Source organism: Schistocerca americana, chromosome 5, assembly GCF_021461395.2.
Source record: "Schistocerca americana isolate TAMUIC-IGC-003095 chromosome 5, iqSchAmer2.1, whole genome shotgun sequence".
In the NCBI taxonomy this organism is placed as follows: domain Eukaryota; kingdom Metazoa; phylum Arthropoda; class Insecta; order Orthoptera; family Acrididae; genus Schistocerca; species Schistocerca americana.
Genome location: NC_060123.1, coordinates 531,643,037 through 531,669,792, shown reverse-complemented (window position 1 = coordinate 531,669,792; position 26,756 = coordinate 531,643,037). Strand labels below are relative to the sequence as shown.

Here is a 26,756-nt window from a genome sequence, read left to right as displayed (position 1 = left end):
GTTTCCTTCACTGCTTGCTCAATATACAGAGTGAATAACATCGGGGAGAGGCTACAACCCTGTCTTACTCCCTTCCCAACCACTGCTTCCCTTTCATGCCCCTCAACTCTTATACCTGCCATCTGGTTTCTCAAATTGTAAATAGCCTTTCTCTCCCTGTATTTTACCCCTGCCACCTTCAGAATTTGAAAGAGAGTATTCCAGTCAACATTGTCAAAAGTTTTCTCTAAGTCTACAAATGCTAGAAACGTAGGTTTGCCTTTCCTTAATCTAGCTTCTAAGATAAGTCGTAGGGTCAGTATTGCCTCACGTGTTCCAATATTTCTACGGAATCCAAACTGATCTTCCCCGAGGTCAGCTTCTACCAGTTTTTCCATTCGTCTGTAGAGAATATAAGGCTTCAAATTCTGAAAGTCAGAAATTTGTGTGATGTAAACAATTGGAGAGTTAATTAGAAATGTAATTAAAAATGATATTAATTACAGGGCACGACATAAAAATAGATAACAAATGAAAATACATTACTTGATTTTAACCTTTTAAGCTGTTTCTCAAGATAATGAGGTTCTCTCTGTCAACCCATCAATCAACTGCAATTAAGGTAATTAGAGGTGCCAGCCACTTATGCCAACATTTCCGTAGCCTCTTAGTATTTGCCACCAAATATTTAACACTTCAATTTCTTGATTAAACATCTAACTCTGCACCCTTACATGATTTTGTTAATGACAACAATCTCCTGACAATCATGGTAATATACATCCTTCCAGAACATTCTATATGCTTTCACAATGAATATCAAGCATTTTAGGAAACTGGACAGAGTGATATATATAAAGACACACATACAAGTCCCTAGGAAGCACTGACTCATTCGACAGCCACCTAGATGCATGCAACAAAGGCGGTATTAGTCTCTTCTTTAGAGTCTTGGGGAAGGCTGTAACCTTATAGTTGGACTGACTCTTGTTGTTGAAAATGCATTATGGAGATTGCCAGTCTCTCTTCTTACTGATAGGATCAGCAGAGAACTGCAATCTGTCACCTGCTAGTCACGTGATGACAGTTACTGAATTTTATCCTCATATCAGGAGCTGTGTTGTATGGCAAATGAAAATGCTATGATATCACCTGTTTCCTAAGTCGTATTACCATGTGCATTGTGTCATCCAATGTGGTGCACCATTTATAGGGTTGGCTAGCTGGCTGTGAGTAGGTTACCATACTGATTCCTGCCTCTTGCAGTTAGCCCTGGTCTGTTCTAGTTTATAAAAAGGGTAAAAGGACTGAAGCACATAATTACAGATGAGGATCTGGAACACCCATCTGTCACAGTATCCTAGAGCAATTATGAATTAGAATCCATGGCTCTACTAGAAAATCATCTTCACTGACATTGCCATGGCTATTGCTGATGTTCTGTGCTTTTCCATTTTGTAAAAGTTTGTATTAAATTCTTTCTGTGAGAAAATAAACCTTTTTTTTTCTTCAGCTTCAAATAGTAACTGCTTTTTGTTTAAGGATTAAAAAACTGACATGAGCATACAGACTATGGTAACAGGCTGTATACGACCCGGGAGATCTGGGAAAAACACAGGAATTTTTTTCATCTGAGAGAAAACCAGGAAAAACCGGGGAATTTTTTAGAACTCCAGGAGTTTTTCATTGTTTTAATTTTCAGTTAGATTTTTGTAATTTTGACTGGTAAGAACCAGTATTCTAACAAAGAATATTACAGTACCCCAGTTCTGCAGAATAATACTGCAGCAATAAAACATGAATGAGATAAGAAAAACGAAAATAAAACTTAAGTTGTAAATGAAATGCGTCATATACAACAACAAAACACAGTGTTCCTACAAGCATCTGCCAACAACAAAAAGTGTCAAAGGCTTTAGGAAGACTATGCAATGCTTCAGAACAACAAATTGAACTTAACGTCACAACTGTTTACATTAGATTCATTTGAGCAATTGCGAGCGGGCTCATGCGCATGCACATTTGAGTCGCGTATTAGTAGTAAGTACCTTCTCCCGCTTCTGGCTAAGGAAGTGTCTCAATTAGCTGTATAAACAGTAGTAGCAAGCAGTCAGATGCTGCCCAGAAAAATTTTATTGGCGTGCCCAAGCTGCCAGATTCACGCATGTGCAACTGGCCCTGATCTAGGGGGCTGGGGCAAACCAGGGTGTCTGCCCCCAGCAGCAATTTCAGGATGGGGGGTTGCCAAATTCATATTCTTGGGGGAAAAAACCTTGTTTCAAAAAGCATCTAGCATCCAGCGCACATTGGTCTATCGAATATTCATATGATTTTCAAATGCATCCCTGTTGATTTTTGAACATTTTTGAACACATTCTAAGTTGATGTAGTTGATTTCTGAATGAATCATAAGCTGACTTTTGATTGCGCGCATAGTGTATGTGATGTCTCTGCCAGGGGAATCCCCGTCACATCTAGAAATAAAATTTCCTGCAGACAAAAGGAGACAGGGCTATAGGAGCTGAGTAGAATAAAGCCGAATGGATGAAGGCCAATCGCTGTTTATGTGGTTGACTGGGTTTGCAAATGATCAACGTTGGTATAATTACTAGCGAAAGCTATAGATTCAGACTACCTAAACAGGAATAACAGGTAAGATAGATTACGTATTATCTTTGCTTCGTATCCAAGAAAATGAAATTTTGACAGAAAATTTTTGGCCAGACTGTTACACTAATAAGGGCCTGTTGTACAGTCCCATTCTAACAGGCACTTAAATTCTATTCTTGGAGTGTGGAAAATGTGTTGTACGAACACGTAATGACGCATAACCAGTGAATAAATACGTACAGCTAAACCGGTGATTGTGGCAGGGTTAGTGAAATTAACCGGAGACTAAGTTTTGACAGTGGCAGGAATAGTTACAGAATTAGTGATGACAAGATTGTTTGTTAGAACGAGGAAGGAGAAGAATTGAGGACATCACACAAATTATAGAAGAATATGATGATTCCACATTTATATAAAAATTTCGTACTACTACTTTTTGATCTCGTGCATGAAAAGCTGGAGTGTATGAATGAAATGTGAAACTATTTCCTAACATAAAACTTCTTGCTTGTAGTAGGCCTAACAGGCATTTGATATTGGTACTTTGTGAATTATATTCTGTTGTGGCACAAAAATGACCATTTGTTCTAAAACAGTCCGTTTATTTGATGTGTATTACAACTGCTGCAATATTAGACAGGCCTGTTTCGTTTTATCAGGCACACAGTAACAAAATACACATAATCAGCTCGAGTAACCACACTAGTCTTGGGTATTATTTGTATTAACAGCTTTTTCAGTATTAGACAACGACATTTTGTTTTTTCCATGTAGCAAAACGTTTGACGAACTTTGATGAGGTAATAGATTTTTTCGCAGAAAGGAAAGCTCGCCATGTAAAGCTGTAGCAAGATTAGAGAGAAAAATATGCTAGGACTTAAGGGTTGAAGAAACGTGTACTGTCTTGCTTGTCATTTGTCTTTACTGGTTTTAAGTATCTTATATTTAATTTGTCACACTAAACAGCAAGTTATTAGCTAATAGGCAATAAAGCGTGCAAATTTTCTGAAGAGTTCTTGTTCTCCCGGTTACACATAATCCCATCCAGTATTAAGTGTGAATGTTTTTTTTTTTTTTAAAAAAAAAAAAAAAAAAAAAAAAAAAAAAAGAGGGCAGGATGTCAAACTGGCCGACTGGGAGCAGGAGATGCACCACAGGACATTTTAATTTCCACTGGCCTAAATAAAGTTCGATAGCATCCATTACAAAATATACACATTTGAATTCGACACACTGAAACACAGTAACGTGCGATAGAAGAATGCTTTGTGAAGAGGCATGCCACTGCACTTTCGCACACTTAAGATCAAATGACATGTCTTACGTTTCCTCTAAGACACATCTTTTATGTATCAGACTCTTCAGAAAGATGTGTGCTACAAAATGAACGTTTTTTTGAAAAGTCAATTTAAATTTTGGAGTCGTACCTCAAACACTGGAGGGAGTGGGAGAGGGGGAGGGGGAGGGGGTGGGCGGACGCCACTGTCTAGTATTGCCCCGGTTTGGAAATATCATAGATCACAGAAAGTCTGAGTTGTGTAGTGACGAGGTGGGTGTCCCTATGTGACCCGTGTTTACGCTTAGTGATTTTGCTGTTTCCTCTTCGTTTACTGCTCTCATACCAAATGAATACAAAACGGATTTCTGTGGCTGGGAGCTATCAAGTGAATTAAAATACATTCACCTAATTACGGAAGGCTAAAATAAGTTATTAGTTTCAGATTTTATTTTATTTCCATCTTTCTAACAGTCAAGCATTAATCGTTTTGCAGGACAGTGAAGTTATTTTTGTCGGTTTGCTGAAGAAATGTGGCTTTTATTAATCTTTTCCCCTGATGCAGTCAATTTATTTGAAACGAAGTGTTTAATTCCACACTATTGGCTAGTTTCATCTGTTTGCTGCATTTCAAGCCCATGTTTTCATCTTCTAGCACATATGGTATTATGCCATATTAAGAACCAAACACGAGATAACACAGTACTGGTACTCCAAGAAAATTTACATCTGAACCTGGACATACGAATGTGCACTTTAAGCCAAATTGGTTCACGTAATTTTGATGCTCTTGGAGTATCCTCTGGTGTCTCTTTTCTTTTGTGACATAATATATTTTAATGGTTTACACGTACAAACATACGAACTTCCTGCATCATCGTAGCTGCGCAAGGCCGATGACGCCTGTTACCTGGCGCTCTCTGGCAACTGCCAAAATGAACCTATTTCTAGAAGGTCATGGGAAAATATTGCAAATGGTGGTTTGAAAAGCGTTACTTTCAAAGTAAGTTTCCTTTTACGCAAGATGAACTATGTACAAGAATTTATGATGAATTTCTTAAATCACAGAGTGTTTGATTCTCATTTAAAAAATCAACTCTTTGAGGATGCCCATTAGAAGAATTTCGAACCCAGATGTTATTAAAATTTTACTGGCACATTTATGTGATGTACCTTCAAGTGTAACACGCGCAAAAAAGATCAACATTATATGTGAAAGCTCAGATATTCTTGCAGCTTATTAATCTTAGAGACCAATATTATAATTGAAAACTTTGCTTTTCGTGTAGCTATGTATATTAATTTAAACCATTAACTTTTCCTATTTCTGTGGTCGCACTACTGAACAGTGATGTTGCTACTGGCTGGCTACACCACATGTCCTATGCTCTGAATATCTGTTGTCATCGGCTGGCGACATCACGTGTCATGAGCTATGACTGCCTTACAAAAGTGCATCGCAATATGGATTTCAATGCTTTGGAAAGTAACATGTGGTGTTTCATGGAACTCGAATGTATACTTTTGTAAAACGAAAATATGGAGCGTACATGTTGTTGTATATAACAGGTCTTTCCAAAACGTGTTTTTTTTCCCCTGCAAGTTTTGTTTTGTGAAGTGCCGGGAAATTCTACACCGGTGTATAAAACCATAACAATTCAATGGATTAATGAGTTTTACCATCCTGAGAGAGAGTATGCTGTCACTTAACGTGGAAAAAGTGTATTTTCACCCGGGAGAAAGTGTATTTTTAACCGGGAGAAAGTGTGTTTGTAACCAAGAGATCCGGGAAAATCCGGGATTTGTTTTTTCCTTGTCTGCATATACACTCTGGGTAAGAAACATGTGTTCACTAAAAAAAATGTGTTAATGTTAAAACCCAGTATTTTAAAGAGAATGGCAAATGTTCAATTGAAATGAAAACATCAGCAGCCCCAAAAACATTTTATTAATTGAACCTGGGTGGCAAATCTCTGAAACTGAAGTAACATCAGTTGATCTCCAAGGAAGTGTAAAGGTATTACTTATGTTTGCATTATATGTAACTGATATGTTACTCCAGAATTGAAGTACACTGATTTTTGTGCATGAAATGTCTAAATTGCACACAAATTCTTGTACTATATGGATCAAATTCAATGTCGCTTTCAGTTTTATTGAAATGATACCAATAATTGGCCAGGGTCGCAGAGATGTGGGTGATGTCGATTGGTAAGGAGGTCTATTGCCATAGACCACAGACAACAATGTCCAGACAATCCAGGAACTGATTCACAGCTGTTGCAGAGTGACTATCATAGACGTTGCTCAGTAGGTGAGCATCTCAGTAGGCAGCACTCATTCCATCATTCGAAATCTTCTGCAGTGTCAGAAATTGTGCTGAAGCTGGGTTCTATAATCACTATTACCAGTTCACAAAAGGTTCAAGGTTTATGGCATCTCTAGACTTCCTTGAGCATTACTACATGGATTTCTTAAGCCATGTCACTATGAGAAATCAGACATGGGCCCATAATTTCACACCTGCAATGAAGAGAGCATATATGGAATACACACACTTTTGCATCTCCACAGAAGAAATGCAGAGTTATGCCATCAACAAGGAAGGTCATGGCCTCTGTTTTGTTTGACTGTGTGATACAGAGTTTCTGGCAAAGGGAACAGCTGTTAATGCCAATTCATACTGTGCAACTCTGAAATCGCTGTGCAACACCGTGAAGAACAAAGAGGCATGGAAAACTGAAGAAAAGGCATTATTCTCATGAACAACAATGCAACATCCTGCATGGTGTGTCAAAGCACTCTGTGCCTTAGTGTTTTTGATGGGAGATTTGTAAGCGTGTGCTATAAAGTCCAGATTTCCATCTTTTCAGCAAGCTGAAACTACATCTGAAGTGAAAGAATTTTCCAACAATGAGAATGTTGCACACAGCAGTTTTCAAATGGCTCCATGCCCAAAGAGGGGATTTGTATTATCAAGGAAATGAATGCTTGGCAGAATTTTACGAGTGTTGTTTATAGAGGCGTGGTGACTATGTTGAAAAATAGTATAATGTACCTGTGTTACTTCCACGTGTAAGGGCACATTCAATAATAATGTGTACCCTACTTTTTGAAGCCGCCCCCTCCCTCCCCCTCCCCCTCCCCCTTCCCCTCCCCCTCGTGCTTGATTACACTGGTTACTACATCTGCAAATGCAGAGTCGTGCTTACAGTACATTACTTCTCGTGCAACTTTACAGTGAAGGTTGCTACTTGTGATGTAGCAAAAATAACTTTCCATCCTTCAATCCAAATATTCAGGTAATTTGTAGAAGTGTCTGATTATGCATATTATTTTTCTTTTCTTTTGAATTTGTAGGGATTCTCAATTTACTTGTATTATGTTAGATGAGAATTTGGAAAATTTCTTTGCAGCTGAGTATGAAACTCCACGTTGACCCCTAGATCAGAAGGCAAAGTTGACATGAAAATTGTTTTTGTGTTCTGTACAGTCATTATGTACAGCACATTTTAGCTGAAACTCGTGTTTTTTTATCAGCAACGAAAACCAACAAGGAGTAAATTTATTAGGAAGTGAGTGTATGAATTCCAAGGTCTTTTTTAAAAAAAGCTTTTACAAGATGTACATTATCTACCTCACACAATATTCTTATTATTCACTACTGCTGAGTAGACACTATTTTAGTGTACTGCCACAGACGCTAATTTCATAAGATAACAAGGAGTGAAAGTATACAGAATAAGCCAACATTCTTAATTCTAAGGTCTAGACATGCTGAATGGAACTTTTTGGCTAGTTTATGTATGTGTTGACTTGATTTTAATTTGTTATTTGTTATCCAACTGTACCACAAGGAATTTTGCACAATGTGTTTCATTTAGTATGTAACGATTAATTCTATTTCTGTTGCTAACGGTTTGTGTTTGCTTAGGTGCATTCGTTTTTACTATGTTGGATGGCAGGACAGCAGCCAATATGTGTGTAATATATAAAACTGTCAACTGTATGATCATCTCCAATTTATTTTCTAAGCTATTGGTTTCGACAGTATAACATGCCATCATCAGGCCCTGAACAACAAATTTGCAACAGTATTAACAACAAGAATCACATAGAATAAGGATACCATCTTTAGATACGTGAAATAATATTTGTCACTAATCAATAATATATGAGTAGGTTAGCAACACGAAGCCACCATGTACATAGGTTCCACAAGCTGTGTTTACTGTGTAGATATAAAAAATGAAAAGTCTCTTAAAGTGGCTAAACCATTAATAAAGTGTATACTTAATTATGCCACCAAAAGGAGTAAATGTGTAAACTAAAAGATGGAACACAATGCTCTCTACTAGTAAACCCTAAACATAGGTAGGAATAGTTTCTATCTGGAAACATCAGGTGACAACAAGCATGCAATTTAAGCTGCTTATTTGTTATCAAAAACATAATAAAAACAATCTCTGAAACTGTTTCTACTCTGGTTTATATATAATGAATAAGCAGCTTCAATTGCATACTTGTAGTCATATGATGTGTTTCCTGTTTGAAATTATACCTACCTATGTTTAGGATGTGCTAGTAATGAGCCTAGTATTCCATCTTTTAGTTTACACATTTTATTGTCATTTTTACCTTTTGGTGGCGTAATTATACACTTTATCAACAGTTTAAACACTTTTGGAGGCTTCTCATTTTTTTATCTACACAGTAAAAATAGCTTGTGGAACCTCTGTATGTGGTGGTTTCACATTGAAAATCCACTCATGTATTATTGATCAGTGACAAATATATTTTCACATATCTACAGATAGTATCCATATTCTGTGCTATTCTTGTTGTTAACACTGCTGCAAATTTATTCTTTAGGGCTTGGCGATGACATATTATATCTCCAAAACAGGTTTCCTATAAAATAAATTGGAGCTGAACTTACAGCTGACAGATTTTTTGATATTTATTACACTTATATTTTCTTGTTTTGAAATTACAAAATATGAATCTTTGTGTTATCTACGAACCATTTGTAGGTCTGTTCAACTATCACCTGAGCTATATTGAATAAGATTACCCATGATTACTGTGCTTTGTCATCTGCAAACATAACAGCTTTTCAACCACATTATAAAATAATAGGAAAATCATTATGTAGGTTAAGAACAAGAGTGGGATTTGTACTGATTCTGGTGGTACCCCTCATGTTGTGCTCCAGCTTGTGGCACAATCTGTGAATGAAGTAGTGTTCCAGCCATGTCTGAGAGATGTCATTAGTGCCATAACACTTAAGTTTGCTTAATACTTTTAGTTTGCATACTGCAATTTGGTATAACTTCTGTACTGGTGGAAGTAAAACTGTGAGGCTGGGCCATGAGCTTTGCTTGGATAACTCAGCTGGTAGAGTGCTGGCTGCCAATAGGTGAAATATCCAGGTTTGACTCCTGCTCCTACACATAGCTTTAATATGCAAGGAAGATTCGGTAATCAGTTTGTGCCTCACAAGAGTCAGAAGATTTTATCTCTTATTGGCCAGATGTTATGCTACATGGTTTTATTGGTACAACATGTGAACAGTATCTAAGAAGATTCATCAATATTCTTTCTCAGTGATTACTTTTAGGAATGTAAATACTGCTATGGGAGTTTTTGTTGTTGTTGGTATAAGTAATCTGTGATGTTGCCTACTTTAGCAGTCTTTGTTACTATGATTTTATATGGTGAACATCTGAGTGTCCAGCAAGGTTATTGATTCATTTTTTAAGTCACTATTTGGTGAATGCCCTAGTCATATTTTGCAGATGTTGTGACAGATGATCATCAACATCCTTCTTTTCTTGTTTGAGTCCAGAAAATACAGTCTAACAGTCTGTCTCACCCTAGTTCATAGACAGATGACAAAAAACTTAACTACAGCCACTCAGCAATATGATACATTCACAACTGGTTCTTCTCTCTGTTGATTGTGTGGTGAGATGTGAATTTGGTTGCATCCAGGTTGTGTTTTGGGTTTTGGTTACTGGACTTTCCAAGTGAAATTAATCCCACTTGCACCTGCAGCAGTTGTAAATATGTGAAGATTAATAGGCTACATGATTTTCCAGGTTTTGATCTAGTGAAAGTAGACCACATACTATATCTTACTTAATAAGATTACTTACAAGTGTTACTTTTCGCAATGAAGGTTAAAAGTCTAGAGTTTGTAACTATATGTGTTACCTTTGCAGGAAAACATACCATTGATTGTACACACACTTGAAACATTGAAAAACAAGCAGCCTCTGAAGAGTCTGATTGTAGATTTGTACACAAGACTGTGGAAAATAGAATGCCGGTGCTACCCATATCTTCAGAAATTGCTTCAAGAACCAATAAAAGATGGTGAAGAATACTGGGAATTAAATGTTGCAAAGGCACTGGCAATGAAACAGATCTGTGAAACAAGGTATAGTGACCATAATAAATTCAATTTATTCATCTAAATGGGATAGACTGCTACCCACCATATAAAGAAGATGATGAGTGACACTATATTAACATTACATTTAAAATTTCTAATCACCAAGTGGCTGCAGAACACACACATAAAAGAGGGTTATTATTAGGCAAGCTTTCGGAGCCAGTGGCTCCTCCTTCAGGCAGGAAGTTTGAAGGGGAAGGAAGAGAGGTGAAGGGAAAGGACTACAGAGGTCTAGGAGAAGGGGTAGATTTCAGGAAAGCCTCCCCTGCCGGTCAAGGCAGGATGAGAAGGAAAATTTTAAATTATTTTGTCAAAAATTGTTTTTGTTGTTACATTACATTTAAAGGTAGACTGGCCACTGTCATCTCCAAGTGCTGATGACCGAGTGACATGAGTAATGATCTGGTCTGGCGTGAATAGTGGGGGTGTAGAAGAGATTAGGGTAGGCCAGGGGGAAGATACTGTAGTGCTGCTTGTGGGAGTAGGTAGGAACTTGGAGGGAACAGGTTGGTGGGCTGTAAGGTGCAACATTGGGAGGCTGTGTTTATGGGGAAAAAGGGAGAGTAGAGAAATGGTGAGGAGAAAGGACCATGCAGGCATGCTGGTGTGATAGCAGATGTGTGCAAGGCTGTAGTAGAAGTAGGAAATGGGACAAGAGGTGGGTGGGGAAAGGAACAGGGGGGGGGGGGGGGCTATGGAAGCAAAGAGTATGTGGTAGGGAGAGTTCGTGCATGTGTAGTTCAGACAAGGAGAACCCCTCTGAAGAATTACAACACCTACATACTGTGTTCCAAAGGACTAGGTACTCACATCGTCAAATTGGCTAAGTGTTGCAGTCAAAATCAAAAAAGCCTGAGGAACAGGTTGAGGCTGAATCAGAGAAAGAGAAGCAGAGAGTTGCTCATGTACATTATGCTGGCCCACTATCTGGAATTTTGCTAGACCCCTATGTAAACCTGCTATGGTGTGTATATCACTGCCACAACAAAGATAAAAAGTCTTCTTTGTAATGTTAAAGATGATTTAGAGCTCTAAAAGGTAGGTGTATACTGCATTCCATGTGGCATATTTAATTGTGGAAGACTATCAAAACAGTTGAAGAGAGATGTGAGCAAAATTGGCAACACACTTGACTAAAACAATCAAGCACATCAGCTGTTGTTAAGCACTGCCTGGAATATATTCTTGAAGTGAAATACAGTGAGACCAGTATCATGATGCAGAAGCCAAACATCTCGAACAGCATAATTAAGGAGTCACTTGAAATAAGTAAGTCAGAAAACCTAATCAACAGGGACAGAAGTTTCAGTTTAAACAAATTTGTGGTCAGGTATTCAGTTTATTAAGATCTCGCAAGCCACCACACACACCAGACCTGAGAAATGCTGAGAGAATGTGCATTTCACAGAATTCAAATGTGGGCATCAAGGGTGTAGTGTCCATCGGGACTCAATTTCAGCTATAAATAGCAGTGCAAGACCAACACTAGTTCACAGTCTGGTTGGAGTCCAGCAAGCAAGTACACAATACAGCACAACTCGCAGCACCAGAAGAAGACTACTGCTTTGTTCATCGAAATATTGTACAGTACATAAAATGGAAACAACAAATCAGATGAACACCCAGCAGCACACAATTAGGAAGGAGAGGTGATGGGTTACAGTGTTGATCCTCAGACATTGCGCCAGTGCTCTGCATTAAATTCGAAACCTCTCTACTGTATTTCATGGAGTAAGTGCATGTGATACTTTGATACTTTTAATGGTTATCCATTTATCAGAAGGGGACATTGGTCTTGGTGGCGTCCGCCGCGTGTTCGAGAGGAACTGGCTCTGTCCCAGCACTGCTCTCTCTCTCTCTCTCTCTCTCTCTCTCTCTCTCTCTCTCTCTCTCTCTCTCTCTTTCTCTCCCCCTCCCTCCCTCCCTCCCTCCCTCCCCCTGCCCTCCCTCCCATATCATTATCAGCAATGGGTATATGACACTAGAACTCTGCATTCACTCATCACAGTTTCACACTGGACATATGTTTAAGGCACACTACCACTCACTCTTTGTGAAGGAATGGTGTCAGTCTTCCAAAGGGAGGAAAACCTTTCCAATTAGGCAACTGAACAACTCCTTGGGTGTCTCCCAGTCGACAAGGCTTGTAAACTTGACTTCCCCTTTGAATTAAAAAATTGTAGCTGGTCACTTTAGGTAAGTAAAGGCATGTACTAGATTCAGTTATTATTAGGGATTACCAAATTAGTCTGGTGCATATCAAAAGATTATGGAAGGAATGTTGTAGTGTGTTCATACAACTAGAAGAGGCACATGGTTCAGTATTTCGTAACTTGTTAGAGATTGATAACAACAATGTCTTGTCACTCAAAATGCAGCACTTATCATTATCACATCATCAAAATGTGTTGATGTCCTTAAAGCTCATTGCAGTTCCAAGGCATTCTACAATATTTTGCCCTCTACATGCACCCAAATTAAGACCTGGGCTCATTGCTGTGTGATTACCTTAAAGATGTAAAGATTTCTTCAATAAAACGGTTAACTCTGTTGTACCCAGTTGTGATAAATGTCTGATAAGTTATTTCTATAATGTTTGAGCTAACAAAATGCAATAAAACTGCAGCATTACTCCTTGGTGGTTAGTATTTTTAATACTTAAAAAGTTAATATATAAAAATTAAAACAGTTGTGTTGGAAAGTTCTAAAGGAGACCACTCAGCAGAATGCAGAAGCATTGAGTCATCGAAAGGCATACACAAAAGAGAAAGATAACTTGCACATGCACCTGTGCCCCTACAATGATGCTAGTGCTGCATTTTGGCAGAATGGCTAGATTTTAGTGGGGGTTTTGTCAGGTGGGGTGATTAGAGGGAGGGAGATGTGGGAAACAGATAGAGGGATCAGGTTGGAAGCTAGTGGCTCAAAGGAAGGAAGGTGGTTTGCCAGCTAGGAATGCAAGGAGGAAGAGGTGACAAGTGCACAGGCTGATCATGTGATGCACAGTTGCCAGAGACAGTGGAGCACAGTGCACACTGAACATGATGTCGGGATGTGAGTTGCTAGGGGGTGACAGGACAGAGGAAGAGGAAACTATTGAGTAGAGGGTGTGGGGGACAGTGGGTTACTGGAGATTGAGCCAAGGACAATTACAGGTACAAAGGATGTGTTGCAAGGGTAACTCCCTTCTGCATAGGTCAGAGAGAGGTCGTGTAGAGGAGCATCCATATGGCCTGGGTTGTGAGGAAGCCGTTGAAATTGAGAACAGTATGCTCAGCTGCATGGTGTGCACTGGGTGGTCAACATTGTTGTTTGCAGCAGTTTGGTGGTGGCCGTTGATCCTGATGAACAGATGGTTGGTAGTCATACTGACAGAAAAAGCTGTGCAGTGTTTGCAGCAGAGTTGGCCTATGACATGACTGCTTTCACAGGTGACTGGCCCTCTGATGGGGCAGGATAAGCCTGTGGCAAGACTCAGGTAGCCAGTGTTGGGTGGGTGGATTGGGCAAATCTTGCACCTTGGTTTTTTTCCTGTGGCAAAAGGCTGGTAGTGGGATAGGGGTGACTAGGGTGTTGTGTATATTGTGTGGGTGATGGAACAATGCTTCAGGGGATTGGAAAGAATCTTTAGTAGAGTGTCCCTCATTTCAGAGTATGATGAGAGATAATCAAAACCCTGATGAAGGGTGGTTCAGCTGTTCCAGTACAGGATGATATTGGGTGATGAAGGGAGTGTTCCTACATAGCTGTTTCTTGAGGGTGTTAGGAGAATTGGGGGTGAGTGAGGATATGGAACAGGAAATCTGTTTGCGGACTAGGTTTTGGAGGGTAGAGCCTGTCTGTGAAGGCCTTTGTGACACCTTCAGCACACTGGGCAAGGGAGTTCTAGTCACTGCAGATACATCATACGTGGGTGATAAATTGTATGGGTTAAGTTTGTGAAGGAATGAGGGTAGGGTGACTTGGCTGTGAGTCCAAATCATGAAGATATTGTCAATGAACCTTAACCAGAGTAAATATTGGGAATTTTGGGAGGATGGGAAAGTTCCCTTTAGATGGCACATAAACAGGTTGGCATGAGAGAATACCAACGGGTGCTCCTGGCGTGCTGTGGATTTGTTTCTGTTCTTCCTTTCAAAAGAAGTTATGATCGGGATATAGTTGGTTATGTGTATAAGGAATGAGGTTGTGGGTTTAGAGTCTGAAGGATGTTAGGAGAGCTAATGTTAGATAGCAATAAGGCCATGAGCAAGAGGGTTGTTGGTGTATAGGGAGGTGGCATCAGTGGTGAATGGTACGGATCCAGGAGGCAAAGGGAAAAGTTAATGAAGAAAGTGGTTAGTATCTTTGATGTGGGAGGCCAGGTTTTGGGCAATAGCTTGGAGGTGTTGGTCAACATGGGTGGAAATTCTTTCAGTGGGAGCTGAATAGTCAGCTACAGTGAGGCATTCAGGATTGTAGGATTTATGGGTTTTGGCAAGCATATAGAAGTTGGGTTTGTGGGGTGGTGTTGCGGTGAAGAGGGAGATGGACTCATTGGAGAGGTTCTGAGAAGGGCCTATGGATTTTGGTAGGGAATGAAAGTTGTGTTGGGCTTCTGGGATGAAATCACTATGGTAGAGCTTGTACACAGAGGCCTTATGCCAGGTAGTCAGTATGACTCATTAAGACAATGGTGGAGCCTTTGTCTGCAGGGAGGATGATTAGGTCAGGATAGGAGTTGTCCTTGCAACACATACTTAGCTCCTGCAATCGTCCTGGCCTCAATCTCTGATAACCCGCTGTCCCCACACCCTCCACCCAACAGTTCCTCCTCCTCCGTTCTGTCACCCCATCCTAGTCACCTCCCTAACATTACCTTGAGTGTGCACTGCTTACCACCAACTGTGACAACTGCACATCACGTGCCTAGCCCATGCACTTGCCACCCTTCCCTCCCGCATTCCAAGGCAGCAAACCGGCTCCCTCCCGTCGAGCTACTGGCCTTCCACTCCCAACCTCTCTACCTGCTTCCTGCCCCTCTCCCTCTCCCTCTCCCTCTCCCTCCCTAACTGACACAACTCCCAGCCCAGGCTGGTCCACTTGCTAAAATGCAGCACTAACATTCTTCGTCCAGCTAATGCCATGTAGTGTTAGAAGTGTGTGTGTGTGTGTGTGTGTGTGTGTGTGTGTGTAAGTGCATGCATGCATGCATGCCAGCATGCCAGCATGCCAGCAAGTTTTCTTTCTTTTTTTTTGTGTGTGCCTGTTGACGACTCAGTGCTTCTGGTTTTCATTGAGTGGTCTACTTTACTCCAAATTATAACAACTGCCAATATGACTAATGTTAGTACTGCAATTGTGTATTGAACCATTCATAGCAAAATTATTTATTGTAAAATGTGTTCAAGGTGGCTGCCATGATTGTTGACTCAAATACTCAAAGACTCTTAGGTATAATTTGTTTTTAAAGGTAAGTAATGACTGTCTAGATTGTGCTGTAATCTCCAGTGAAATGTGAATTCACCACTATGTACCATCACACACACGCTTGAATAAGAAACATTCACATTCTTCCATTAAGAAAAGAATATGTATATCAGCTATCTGCCAATAGAGTTATGTTACCAGTTTTCAGGACTGTTCAGGACAATATACTGTGAACAGTGAGTACTCTGGTACTAAACATGCACGTGGTTATTTTTACTAGAACCCCAACTGAGTGTATAGCAATGTTACAGTGGAAACTGCAAACAAAACAGTACCCTTCTAATCTAGCATGCTTCAGTATGAAATGAAATTTGTAAGAAGAGTAAAACAGGATGCTCTCTCAAAAAGTGTAATTCTGCTCTACAATAGCACCTCCTCCTACAGTATAAAAAAATGTGACAGATCATCAAAAATGTATTTGGGGAGTGATGCCACATACACTTTACAGTTTTGACTTCATATCATTTAACATTTATTTGTTCACTAGGCTCAAAGAATTGCAGCTTTAAGTTCAAATATAACAAAGCAATCGTGCAAACCACACATGAGTTGCTAAAATTATAAAACTCACATTGCAATGGGATAAATGTCTAAATGTTTGTGGAGACTAGATTAAAAAATACACTTCTGTACAAAACTTAACGATGAGATAGATAAAGTTACATAAAATATTAACAACCCATGGGAAATGAATGAAAGTCTGCAAGCATGTTGTCAGATGTCTCCCAGTCATGCACAGATAGCTGGACATTACATGATGTGAAGTCAGTACAACTATAGTGTCAGATGGTACTGGCCTCACTGCATGAGGCAGTTGAAGAAACAGGAAAAGACTGTGTGTCGTTCAGTGAGTATTTACAGTGCACTGTGATGGTGCTCTTCATTACAGCATATGCTGAAGGCAACATTTCAGTGACTTCACATGGTGAAGAATCACCGGGACACTGGAAGAAACATCGAGTGTGGTGAATGTAGTACAGGAGTTTTGTATGTCACCTGCATGGAGAACATTCTGAACTGCTGCCCAGAGCAGGGGAGAAGGTTGACCATGATCAGCTACAGCAGCTGATGAACCCTGCATTACACAACAAATAAGAAGGGATCCATGTTAAACAGTGGGTGCAATTGCAGCTGCATTTAACAGGACTGTAAGGCACACAATCTCATGCTTCATATTGTCGTGGCGACTACTTCGTGGTGGTCTCTTTGCCTGATGACCAACATATCATGTTCTGTTGACACCTGCACATCGCTGGCTGCGATGATGTCAAGAGCGTGCGGACTGAACCAACAAGGAGTGAGGTCACATGCTCTTCTCAAAAGAGAGATACAGTCTGAGTAGTGATTCTGGACATACCTTAAATGATGAGAGGTGGTAACATGTAATGCACCCAGGAACATTATTGAATATGATCGTTTTCATGGTCCAAGTGTTACGGTGTAGGGTGATGTAATTTTGCACAGGCATACTGCCCTCCAAATTGTTGAACTGGTACACTCATTAGCCAACATTATTGTGACACTGTACTCCCCATGTGCATCTTTTCAGGGGTGCGTTCAGCTCTGACATAATTTTTATGGATGAAATGAAATGTAGTGTGGCTAGGGCCTCCTATCGGGTAGACCAGACATCTGGCGCAAGTTATTTTAGTTGACACCACTTCAGTGACTTGCGCATTGATGGGGATGATATGATGATGATAAAGACAAAACAACGCCCAGTCCCTAAGCGGAGAAAATCTCCGACCTAGCCAGGAATCGAACTCGGGCCAAATGACAATGGGTGACTGCCTAGAACAGCACAGGTGAGGGAGCTATTGCAGAAGAGGGATATTTGGTGAACAGATGGACCTGCCTGTTCTCCTAACTTAAATCCCATTGAACTCATGTCTGTTGTGGTGTAAAGATGTATTGCAGCTTGACTAAGTGCACTGAAGACCACCCAGCTGTTGTAAACTGCACTGGTGTAGGTATGGCATGCTCTCCCACAAGAACTCCTTACCAACATTGTGGCCAGCATAGGAGCATGTTGCAGAGCATGCACTGCCATTTGTGGTGATCAGACACCCTTTTAAGAACCAGGTCCTGCCTTTTGTGATCTGCAGGAGAACATCATAAATCACGGTGACTTCATTGTAGCTATTGGATTTGAATAAAAATAACATTTCTGTTCATCTCATTGTGTATTTCTGTCAGTTACCTTCTGTATTAGACTGTTGTAGTTCTTTTTGTGTATTGTCCAAGTTCCATGTAGCTATGTTACTTGGCAGTGACATATTGTGCGAAAGTTTTTCTTCCTCAAGTTCTGCGCACCATTGTGTCACATGTTTGTTTGTTATTGATTTTCATTTCCACAGCCATTTGTCTCATTAACTATTGAATGTCTCTTGCACTAATAGCCTAAGAGAAATTAACAATTGCATAACATTGTGCTATTATAACTAACATGAAAATTACGTGGTTGTTTGTTGCTTCTGTAATGAAGATGTAAATAAAGTGTATTGACATTCCATATTGCACACTAATTTATTTGAAATTAATGTGTATTAAAGATGTGTTTTAATGTCAGGTCATTATTTCAGGCCTGCTCAACATGGAGAAGAACTTGTTTCTCTACTCTCAGACATTTTGAACAAGTGTAGTGGTGTTCAAGGTAGTCTTCCATCATCCATAGCCATTGAAGCCATTGCTGCCTTGTGTTCAGCTGATATTGTGGACATCACGACAACGTGGAAAAGTCTAGCACCAAGGCTAAGTCGAGATAAAAGGCCTGCTGTCATCAGAAGGTTAACAAATTTGTGACAACTTTTTAAATTGTTTCACTTATTCCATTGAATTATAAAATATTACAGCCATTACCAAAACAAAACACAGTTCCTTCATAACTCCAGTGGCCAACATATTCTGCTCCTCCTTGATCTATTTTACTTCATCCTCTTCTTTTCCATACTCTGTATTTGTAGAGGTTGGCCACCATTGTTCTGATGCTGTCTCCCTCCTCCCCATGCATATCAAAAGGCCATACCTGCCAGTGAACTGAAAGGTGTCTTGTGGTTTTGATTATGTTTTTCCACCCTACAAATGCTTTGGGGAATTAGTGTACTGAACCTGAGTCCTCCACATACCAGTCAGATAAATATGGCAAAATGCAGACCATTTACATAATTATCTTAAAGAGGATGAACAATGGCTAATGTAACAATTTCCCCTTATAGATTTGTTGTAGACAACATACTTCACAAGGGTGTAAATATATTGTGAAGCTGTTGCAGGATGCCAAACTGTTTGAAGTGTTATCTGAAAAAGATTCTAGAGTGGACACCACTCATACTTATTACCCACTTCTGTGCAACCAACACTTTTTCCTCAATTATGAGTTACCCCAGAACATGACACCATAAGACATTATTCAATTAAAACAGAAAAGTAAGTCAATTTTTTGACATTTCTTTGTTAAAAATCTGATATCATCTGTAATGCAAAAATAACAAAGCTCAGACATTTAAGATCTGTGGCATGTGACTTCCAATTCAGTTTCTTATCATTATATACAGTTAAGAATTTAGAATACTCTGTTTCATTTTTGACTTGCCTTCATACATTATTTAAGTCTAATGCCACATGGGTAAGAGGGCAGAAAGATGAATATATTAATTTATTTATTGACAGAATATCTTATGTTAACTGGGACTTTGTATACAACACACAACCTGGAAAGGGTGCTGGTGAAATGGTGTTTAACAAATTCCTGGAAATACTCATAGAGTTATGGTACTCCTGCTCACCATTAATCAAAAGTAGCCCTAAACATAAACAGAAAAACAAACAGCTAAAATGGTATACAGATGAGCTAGCTCTCACTTGGGAGGAGATGCTCAAACTGTACAGAATATATAAAAATTCTTGTAAAGAAGGACCTGAGCTAGATAATACTTCTTATAGAGCTTATCTAAAATGTAAAAAAATCTACAAAGACAAACTGTCCTTGGCCAAAAAACAAGCATGTGAACATTACATTGAAAGTGCTCCCAACAAATGTAAAGCAGCATGGGATATCATCAACCAATATAATTCACAAACCCATACACAAGATGCAATGCTGGTCCCAGAAGAAGTAAATAATTACTTCCTAACCTCAGTGAGTGAGCTGAAAAACAAAATCAAACAAAATGGCACTTGTGCACTAGATCATCTTTGTGCTGTGCCCCATAGTATGTATACTTTCCACTGGAATGTTGTCACCCCAGAGGATATTGTAAAAGCTGTGGCAAGGTTCACCAACTCCAAAAGCATGGACTGTTATTGGTTTTCTAATTATCTAACGAAAAAAATAATACACCTTATCTGTCAACCTCTTTCTTTTATTTTTAATATTTGTTTAGAATCTGGAGTTTTCCCAGATGCACTCAAAACTGCTCAAGTAATACCGGTCTTTAAAAAGGGAGATAAGCATCTGCCCCAAAACTATCGACCAGTTTCTATTGTCCCAATTTTTTCTAAAGTTTTTGAATATGTAATGTACAGTCAACTAAATAACTATTTTGATAAGCATGATCTCCTCTCCAACAGACAATTTGCATATCAGCATGGTAAAAACACCACTACTGCTGTCACTGAAGTTGTTGACCAGGTGTTAACTGCATTCAAAAATAAGGATCTAGTGTCAGTCGTACTGTGCGATCTTAGCAAAGCCTTCGACTGCATACCATCTAACACCCTACTTGCAAAACTGGAATTTTATGGCATACACAAACCATCTTTGGATGTAATCGAATCATACTTAAGTAACAGGAGACAGTATGTATCAATTAAAAATAGATGCTCCTCACTTAAGGAAGTTCGGACTGGAGTGCCTCAGGGCTCGGTCCTAGGTCCTTTTCTGTTTATCATTGCAATTAATGACTTACCTTACCATGTAGGAGCAAATTCAGTTGTGTGTTATGCAGATGATACAACGTTGCTCAATACACACCATGACACAACAGAACTGCATCAGGCAGCACAGGAAAAACTAGAACTAGTAATGGATTGGTTTTCTTCTAATGAACTCCTGTGTAATCCTGATAAAACACAAGAGCTAATTCTGGGTTTAACTACAGCTGTTGAAAGCAAATCAATAAAATTATTAGGATTCCACATTGACTCAAAATTAAACTGGGAGGAACACATTAGCCATATCTGCAAGAGAATAGCAAGAGTGTGTTATCTCATCTGGAGACTGACAGATATAGTCACTGATGAGTATCTAAAGGTGGTATATTTTGGCCTCTTTCAGTCACACATTTCCTACGGCATATTGTTATGGGGACATTCTTGCTTTGTCAGTGAAATTCTGAAAATTCAAAAAAAAGTAATTAGAATAATAAGCAAAGCTAAGCCCAAGGAACACTGCCATCCCCTCTTTATCAAGCACATGATATTAACTGTGGTGAATCTATACATCTACACAGCCCTGCTTTATGCCAAAAGCAACTTAAATGAGTTCGAGACCAGAGAGAACATACATCCCCACAACACCAGAGGCAAACTGGACTTTGACATACCAAGACACAGACTCACAAAGACTGCAAACTCACACAAAATAATGAGTTTAAAACTCTTCAATAAACTTCCAGCATCTGCTTGGACACTGACCAATAATATTTTCAAACGTAAGGTTTATGACTGGCTTCTCAAACACCCATTTTATAAGATAACAGAATATTTTGAAATAAGCATTGACATTAGTATATAAGAATATTCCTAAAAGAAAAGGAATTAAATTGTAAAAACTTTACTGTAAAGTTGTTGTTAATTGTATATTTAATGTTCAGACCTATTCTGCTGTAAGTGGTCAATGGTGAATAAACTGAAACTGAATGTGTTCAGACCTTGTTCAATACAGAGCTGCATGTATTTTGTTTTATTCGGTTTCAGTGACAGTCCATTTGCAGAGAACAAGTTATTCTTTGTCAAGCAAATTTTATTTACTTATTCAAGTGCTGAAGTTAGGCGTGATTATAGTATTTGCAACAACAGCAAAGAGAACTATTTCTACTTATTGGATATATAAGAACGTAGACATCAGTGGACCAAATATTGACCATTGTGGTACATCTGCAATAATGTTCCCCATCCTGAAGATACTTTTTCATAATGCACATTTTGGAATAAAGCTGTAACTCTAGTTACTGTGTGGAAAATGTGTTTAAAGTTAAAGGAAAATAATTAGGGTTTGTAATATGGAGTATATGAAGTTGGGTGGAGGGACAGATAAAATGGTACTCCAAAGGGAAATGAGATTGGAAAAGTGTGATCAGAAATGTTATAGCAGGAAAGGAAGAATACAGCTTGAAAGTCAGGTACTCATCCTTCCCTCCAATACAGCACCCACTATGTGGAGGGTCATGTCTCCAACTTTTTGGAGATGAATGATGTTTATTTGTTCTACAGAATGCAAATTGTGTGTATTCCCCTCCACAGTCTCACCTACAAAAATGTGTTACAGAATGCAAATTGTGGTTATTCTCTTCCACAGTCCCACCTACAAAATTGTATCTTTGCAAACTGGACTCACATCTTGCTCCACCATATACAACAAATGTATCACTCCGGTAACCATTTCTCATGGAATCTCAAAACTAGTTTTTGTTTGCTGCAAAACTAACATAAGTTGCCATCCCATATATGAAATTCTGGGTGTCCTGGTGCCTCTTCCTCCCACTTTTCCCTTTCATCACCTGTTTAAGGTTCACTATAGTCCAGATGCACAGATGTATTGTACTGTACTGTGTGATTTTGTGTGTGTGTGTGTGTGTGTGTGTGTGTGTGTGTGTGTGTGTGTGTGAGTGAGAGAGAGAGAGAGAGAGAGAGAGAGAGAGAGAGAGAGAGAGAGAGAGAGAGAGATTATGCATGCCCAGCAGAAGCAGTTTACTTTTTTTTTTTTAATATAAAGTAAATCATCTGTTACTGACTAGGTACAAGGTAAGCTGCTCCTGTCTGGGTATCTGAGTAGTATTCAGTCTTCCTGTGAAGTGAGATAGTTGCTTTAATAATAAACAATTGCATTTGTTTCAGTCTCTGTAAGCTGTTTTCCTTGGTACCAACTCTGAGATCATCAGGAACAGCTTATGAGAATCTTGTAAAGGAAGTTGTAGCCAAACTTTGGTCATACATTTCAACAAACGAAAACATTGATGTCATCAAAGCTGCATTTGAGTGAGTTAATTTGTATTTAATTTTTGATTCATTATGATTAAATCTGATAAATTTTAATATGACTGTTAATTATTGCCTCTATGGGCAGTACAGAGCCTGACCAAAAAAGAGAGAGACTGTTCACATTATTAAGGAACTATTTATGTACTCACTAAGTATTTTCAGTTAATAATGGTCACCTGTGACCCCCATAAATCTGAATTCCTTCCTCAGTTCAAGACATTTCTACATGTCTTCATGTTTTTTCCAGTGAGATTGGCCAGGATCTGCACCATTTTCACTATATGGTCCAGCACAAGCTCTTATTAGTGGCCGGCCGGAGTGGCCGAGTGGTTAAGGGCGCTACAGTCTGGAACCGCACGACCGCTATGGTCGCAGGTTCGAATCCTGCCTCGGGCATGGATGTGTGTGATGTCCTTAGGTTAGTCAGGTCTAAGTAGTTCTAAGTTCTAGGGGACTTGTGACCACAGCAGTTGAGTGCCATAGTGCTCAGAGCCATTCTTATTAATGTACTGCCCATCCATTGTTAACATGTCAGTTAATTTGGAATAAAAATAAGTATGTATCATTATTTTTTTTGATTTGTAAACAGGTCCCTATGCATCCCATTCAGTGAAGTGTGAGGATACACATTTTTTGCGTATTTAAGTCTTGGATTTTTTCCTGTAGAGTTAGATTTGCCATCGCATATAAATGAATAATCATGTTTTTTATTTATGTTGTGTGAAAGGGAACATTTCAAATGAAACCAGATCTGCATCTTTACATATGATATTATAAATTATTATAAATATGTGTTTTGTAGCAGGTTGGGGTTTAGTGACACTAGATATTGAACATCATGACAGAAGAGAGCAAAGGTCATTGTTTTGTTATGGATGGCAGGTGGGAAAGTGGCACATTGTGGGTGGTGGAATGGGTTCTTTATTTGGCTCAGTGGGTGAGGTGTGAAAGAAACATTGGTGGTTCCACTAACGGTCATTTATTGAGACATAAGAACCTTTAAACAGAGTAATCAATTCCTCGTGGCTGCAGAGCAACGGATTCATAGTGTGTAGATTCCAGTGACCACTGATACGATGACGGCTCATGTTGCAGCAGTGCGCCAGTGGCATATTCTTCCATTCAGTACAGTGCTCATAACTCAGTGGAATAGTGGTATGGTCTTCTCTGTGTGAACTCTCTTGTCGCATTACTAACAAGCGGCTACGGCATGGCACAGAGTGCTCAGTCCTGCAATCGAATCAGCGACCCTCAGGTTCGGCATCTACTGGTGGAGTTCCTCAACCTCAATGTTTACAGGTGACTCATTTGGTGAGGCCGCAGTCCCTTCATCCTCACCAGCCACCTGGGTACGTACCACATAAACTTCTTTCTGGTAACATCTGGGATGGCATCTTCTGCGTTGACCTATTGGCACGGTATCAACATCTTCTTCTGTCGAGCAGCATAGTGGCTAAATCACTGTAGAAAAGTATGACATCCACTGACTAACCATCAGTCCATCCAACCAGATGACGTTTCTTTGCGTCTCCTTTCTCCCCTCAGAGATCCTCCTCATGCCTGTTTGACGGAGATATTTATTTGGTGTTTTTGCCATTGTCGCGAAGTTTCTAGGGCAGTGACTGACTCTTCTGTTGTTGATCTATGCTTCTCACGTTGGGCCAAAATGTGACCAATGTCGGCATATTTGCCAGCTTTCCATTGTTTTACGTCTATGGTTGGGCAGTGCCCTTTTCTCCTCCTCCGCATTGCCAGATGCATAACACTAGTGACCTCGGTATGCTGACAGTTCCTGATGTGCGAACTGTACTGGTCGTTGTTCTCCTTGGAAGCATTGCATGGATCATCAGCCTTCTCACGTTGGGCAGATATGTGACCAATGTTGTCGCACGTGCCGGCTTTCCTTGTTCGACTGCTGCCAATTCCGAATATTGTGGCTTAACATGTCAAAGTCTCTAAAATTTTCACTTAATTTACAATAAGTCTTTACTTATTTTTATGCTTTGATCAACCATAAATAACACGTAATTATTATACAGAACCATAAATAACACATAATTATTATACACCCTATGGCTCCTGTGGTATTGGTATTTGTTTGAGGTACTTCTTGGGCAGTGTGTGGTGATTGAGTTCATCAGCAGATGGCTTTACATCACAACAAGTATATCACAGAGGTTCTAACTGCTGGAGGGAGCCTTTGGAGTAGACAACAATGGGAACTGCTGAGGAAGAATGTATATTAAAATGCAAAAATCAAATGAGAAGCTTTAAGTGTATGTCAGTCATATTCCACACTAAAAATATGCTTGCAAATGTTCATACAATAATTGTAAATGGAGATATAATCCAGTGGAACATATTTGCAAATGTGAAAGAATAAGTAATACTTCAAGAGCAGAACTGAATTAAGTATAATTTTTTTGATTTTTCCACCCAGAGCCCTTTCATGTGGCAACCCTGTAGTATCTTACAAATCTGGAATGCAAGAAGTCTGAGTTGAGAATAAAAATACAAGACAAAAAGACTGAAGAAGAATTTTGTTACAAGAAAATGCTATGTTTTGCATCAAGAATCTACTGTGTTTTCATTGTCACATATCTTTTCATGTGGCAACAAGGGCAAGAAATATGAATCTGTTGTCAAGAAGTTGGATTTAAAAACTAACGAATAAGATGCTATTTTCATCTGGACTTCGATCCTGCTGCAAGATTTCTTGGAAAGTTTTTTATTTAATGGGTGTATCACTCAAGATTCAAGGAATTTCACTATCCACAGCTTCCAGATGTTTAATAAACGTCAAAAGAGTCTGTAGTAGGCTGTAATGTTGTTTTTATTTAATCACACAGTTGGCTAATTTCGACTATTTGTCATTGTCAGCACCTGTAAAACCAATGTGGAAAAGCACTACATTGTCTGCATACATCGCCATATATAAATAACACTTCACACACCTCACATTAAGACAAAACATTTCTGCACACATTTCTTACAACCACATGGTAACTGACAGCAGCTGGTAATTTGTTCTCACAGATTCGTATACATCCAAAGACTTTAAAGCTCTCGATAGTACATATGATAGGCACGTTACAAATATTACTGGTGTTCCAGGCTTAGTTGATATCACGTATAAAAACAGTCAGCGACCAAAGACTACATCAAGGGCATACAAATGCACATAAAATATTAGATACATTACATGGGATATCACTGGGCAAATGACATTATTTTAAACAATATATTAACATAAATATACATGAGGTATATTCAAAATTCCAGAAATAATAGAAACAGAATACTCCATCAACTGCTGGTGTGCCAGGTATAACGACTGCCTGATAGTGTAAGTCATAAGTGCCTGAATTTTTTTATAAGTGACAACCAAATATGCACCGTGTGAAATGGTGGCAACCAAATGTCACCTGCATTATAAGATGTGTTAACCAGTATTGAGAACATGAAGTATTTCTTGACTTACAGTGTGTGAAATTGTCACTATATAAAATACATTAAATAGCCATTGGACTGGTTCAATATAAAGAGAAATAATGTGGGAAATAACTATAAATTAGGAGAAGAGAAGCCTCAAAACAGTAAGGGTTATATGTCCACATGACATAAGCATAACACCAAAAAATAAAATGTGTAAAACTCAGTATCACACTCCACTCCTAAAGGAAGAACAGTTTGTTCTGCTTAGTGGTTCATCTCTTGGTCTCCCTCTATGATTTTTATGCTCCACACTGCCCTCAAATATTAAAT

At 39.1% G+C, this 26,756-nt stretch overlaps 1 protein-coding gene across 3 annotated transcripts in view; it reads left to right on the top strand.

Moving 5' to 3' along the window:
* The window catches only part of LOC124615316 (focadhesin), a 292,146-nt gene that overhangs the window by 94,283 nt on the left and 171,107 nt on the right, over positions 1-26,756 (top strand). For all 3 annotated transcript variants that reach the window (XM_047143114.1, XM_047143113.1, XM_047143115.1), the window contains exons 9-11: positions 10,090-10,307; positions 18,374-18,577; positions 22,848-22,988. In XM_047143114.1, coding sequence (XP_046999070.1) covers positions 10,090-10,307; positions 18,374-18,577; positions 22,848-22,988 — 563 coding nt within the window. The remainder of the gene's footprint in view (positions 1-10,089; positions 10,308-18,373; positions 18,578-22,847; positions 22,989-26,756) is intronic.